Raw genomic sequence first — 3,510 nt, forward strand, 5'->3', positions numbered from 1 at the left:
CCCGCCACCGCCGCCGTGGCATCCTCGCCAGCAGAGTGTGAAGCCTGGCCTCACCTGCAGGCAGCAGTTCATCATGCGGACCACGAAGTCGAACTGCTGGTGGTCCAGGACGGCGCGGTTCTGCTGCACGTGCAGATGTAGCTCCTGGGCAAGGCAGCGGCGAGCCGCACGCCCCTTCAGGGCCCTCAGCACAGCCGGGAGCAGCTGCAGGCAGAGCCACAGGGATGAGGGCTCCAGCCTGTGGAGACCCCCGACGTGCCCTGCGGGACTGCAAGGAGGCACAGGGAAGGCCTTGCCCAGAGGTGGGGGCTGGAGCACAGGCTCTCCGCTCAGAGGAGGCTGGAAGCCACTCAGGTCCGATCTGCACCAGACTCGGCACTTCACTGCCTGAGAGAGACTGGCACTCCAGTGTAGCCAGCCCTACCCACACGCGGCTCACGACATGGCCAGCGTGCCGAGGCGCTCTGAGGGAGGTGACCCCGTGGCCGGCCAGGCCCTGTGCCCATAACACACGTGCCAGCAGCCAGCTCAGCACCGCGGGCTCAGAAGGGCTACACTCGGACTTCTGTTACTACCGTTCTCTCTGAAATGATCAGGAACCCATGAGGGGCTGCTGTGAGCGCTAAGTGCTTCATGGACAACCACACAGCCGCGACACACCAGACAGACGCAACTGACTGTCCTGAGAGACCTGAAGCGTCAGTGGACATCACAGCGTGGAATGCTAAGTGACCTCCACTTTCTACAAAGTAGAAAAAACACAGACGCCTGTGCGTCTACACTACTTTCTGTGAGAGAGAAAGAAAAACCACTAAGACCCTCAGGGTGTTCCGATACCTAAAGGCTGAAGGGAGTCCCCCTGCAGGCCGCGTCCAGCTGCTCTGAGCTGGAGGGAGGGGGACCCAGGCCTGGCGTCCACCCGCCCTTCTCGCCGGCCCGGCTCCCGCCAGTGGCCCACAGGGGAGGAGGGCCAGGGCTCCTCTGGGGGCCGCCGGCACCCCTCACCTTCTTGGCCTCCAGCATCTTCCCCTCGAACACGTAGGAGATGCAGTTCCGGACCACCTCTAGCCGGCGTGCGCTGTTACCATGCAGCCCGCCACTCCGCTCCACAATGGCCGCTGGGGAACAGACAACACACTCACCTCTGACCTCGTGGCTGCTCTCAGCCACACGCACGCCCCCCACTCCCAGCTACGCACTCATGGGCGGCCCTGAGGGCACAGTGGTCCTCTTCTCAGCCTTCACAGCTGGGGGCGCGCCCTGCATCTTGGCTGTGGCCTGATCCACGATCCACTGCACCATGCCCTCGTCCAGCCGGGGGAAGGGCCGGGGCGCCCGCCGCAGGTGGCTGGCCTCGCCTGGCCGCTGCACCTTGTGCATAGCCACGGCAGGATACGGGTTCTCCTGGGGGGACACAGGCAGGGTGGGCGAGTGGCCCCGCAGGGGCAGCAAGATGGCCTCGCCAGGCCAGCCCATGGCTTGCGTCACCCGCCTTACGTTCTTGTAGAGCTGCTCGGCCAGTTCCTTGACGTGACGCAGAACTCGCTGGGGGTGGTTCTCATCTGCCCGCATCCGAGCGACTTCATGGGCCACCAGCTGGGGGCGGAGCAGAGTCAGGAGGGCTGGCTGGGGCAGGACAGGGGTGGGGGGCTCCTCCCAGCTGGGGTGGGGGTGCACCTCATCAAACAGGTCTGTAGGGCGGTAGGGGACCCCGCGCTCGGACACGAAGCCTGCAAAGGCCATGCCCTCCAGCACCTTCATCAGGAAATCATCCTCCACCAGCCCGCGCTGGCCCAGGAAAGCTGCCTGGGGTACACAGAGAAGTCAGCCCTCGGGCACCCTTCTCTGCCCACCCGCGCCCCGCCCGGCGCCCACCTTATGGAAACGGATGACGGGCTCTGGGTGGATGCGGACCATGTGCAGACACCAGCGGTAGCCTTGCAGGAGCTGAGCAAAGAGCCGCAGGAAGACGGCGCGCAGCTCCTTGTCCTGGGGCACACGCGCAGCTGAGCCCCTGCCCTGCCCTCCTGCCCGACCCCCACACACCCGCCATGGCACCTCCTCCAGGACTCAGCAGCTGGGCGCCCCCAGAGCCGCAGTGACGCCCACCTGCATCTTCAGGGAGGAAACGGACGTTGTAGGTGGGGGGAAGGCAAGATCAGCCAGCTCCAGCTCTGGGTCCAGAACCTGCGGAGGCAGCAAGGACCAGGGTCGGCTGCACACCAGCCCCAGGCCGCGGGCCTCTCTGCCAGCTACGCGGCCCCGCCACGGCCCCCGCCCGCCTCACCATGCTCAGGATGCTGTGTGTCTGACTCTGCAGCGGCTCAGGCAGGGGAGGAATGTGCACACACTCGGGGACAGTCACCGTCCCGCCATCTAGATCAGCAACAATCACGTCCAGCTGTGCAGCAAAGGGAGCGAGAGGTCAGGGACCACGGGCCACTCGGCAGGGCCCGGCGTCGGCCCGGCCCCGAGCAGCAGGGCAGGCCCCGAGCAGGCCTCACCAGCTCCTGGGCCTCTGCCTGGAAGGCGGCGTTGACTCCGATGATGAAGGGCGTGGGCGTGCTGAGCACCTCCAGGAGCTGTGCCGGCAGGATGGGCACGTAGGTGAAGCTGCAACAGGCCGGGGCTCAGTGCGGCCGCCCCGCGAGGGCTGGGGCAGGCAGAGGGGCCGCGGGCGGCACTAAGGCAGGCACCTGTATCTGAGCGGGAACAGCAGCGCCAGGAGTCCCCGGAGGCGTCCGAGAGCCGTTGGTAGCTCCGCGATAGGAAGAGCACCTTGTGCTCCGTGAGCGCCGCGCAGAAGAGGGACAGCACGTTCGTGATGCCTGAGGGGGAGACGGGCTTAGGGGCCTGGCGCGCAGGGCAGCCCCGGCATCGGCCCACTGGCCGGGCGGGCGGACGGGGCACGGTGCGGGGGCTGGGGGGCCTCGCGGGGCCCAGGCTCACCCAGCTGGCGGAACAGCAGGGCCACGCTGCAGCGGCTGACGGGCAGGGAGTCGGCGAGCGGGGTCTGAATGACCTGCCGGTCCCCAGCGCCCAGAGAGATGGTTCTCTGCAGAGAGAGGGGCCAGGGCTCAGCTGCTCCGACCAGACCTGCGTCAGCCCTGGGCTCCACAGCCTCAGGAGAGCCTGAGGGCGGACAGACCCCCAGGTGGGACTGGCAGGCATGGGGAGGGGCAAGGCCAAGCCCGGCTTCTGCCCAAGCAGTGCTCCAGGGAGGACCCCGGGCCTCCGACTTGGGGTGAGGACAGGGCCTAAGTGGGCAGAAGAAAAAGAATCCGTACCACTCCATCCTCACCAGAGTCCAGCTGCACAGGACAGACAGGCAGAGAGACACGGTTAGACACACCCACACGCGGGGGCACAGACCGGGGGCACAGACGACCAGAGACAGGCACACCCGAGGAGCGCGTGGGCAGAGGACACACAGGTGCGGGTGGAGAGCCAGGCGGGAGCCGGGACACGAGGCAGGCAGGGCCACGGGAGGTGGCGGCTGCCAGCGGCACT

The 3,510-nt window shown here is 67.2% G+C and overlaps 1 protein-coding gene across 1 annotated transcript in view; it reads right to left on the reverse strand.

Annotated features, from left to right (window-relative positions):
• Positions 1 to 3,510, reverse strand: part of SBF1 (SET binding factor 1) — a gene marked incomplete at both ends in the record, with an annotated part of 16,890 nt that overhangs the window by 11,922 nt on the left and 1,458 nt on the right. Inside the window, 12 exon segments of the mRNA XM_010859072.1 lie at positions 55 to 204; positions 1,006 to 1,118; positions 1,200 to 1,404; positions 1,498 to 1,596; positions 1,678 to 1,806; positions 1,876 to 1,989; positions 2,110 to 2,187; positions 2,288 to 2,401; positions 2,505 to 2,613; positions 2,697 to 2,736; positions 2,739 to 2,828; positions 2,950 to 3,508. Coding sequence (XP_010857374.1) covers positions 55 to 204; positions 1,006 to 1,118; positions 1,200 to 1,404; positions 1,498 to 1,596; positions 1,678 to 1,806; positions 1,876 to 1,989; positions 2,110 to 2,187; positions 2,288 to 2,401; positions 2,505 to 2,613; positions 2,697 to 2,736; positions 2,739 to 2,828; positions 2,950 to 3,508 — 1,800 coding nt within the window.

The sequence above is a fragment of the Bison bison genome, unplaced genomic scaffold (assembly GCF_000754665.1).
Source record: "Bison bison bison isolate TAMUID 2011002044 unplaced genomic scaffold, Bison_UMD1.0 scf7180017855904, whole genome shotgun sequence".
NCBI classification, from domain to species: Eukaryota; Metazoa; Chordata; class Mammalia; order Artiodactyla; family Bovidae; genus Bison; species Bison bison.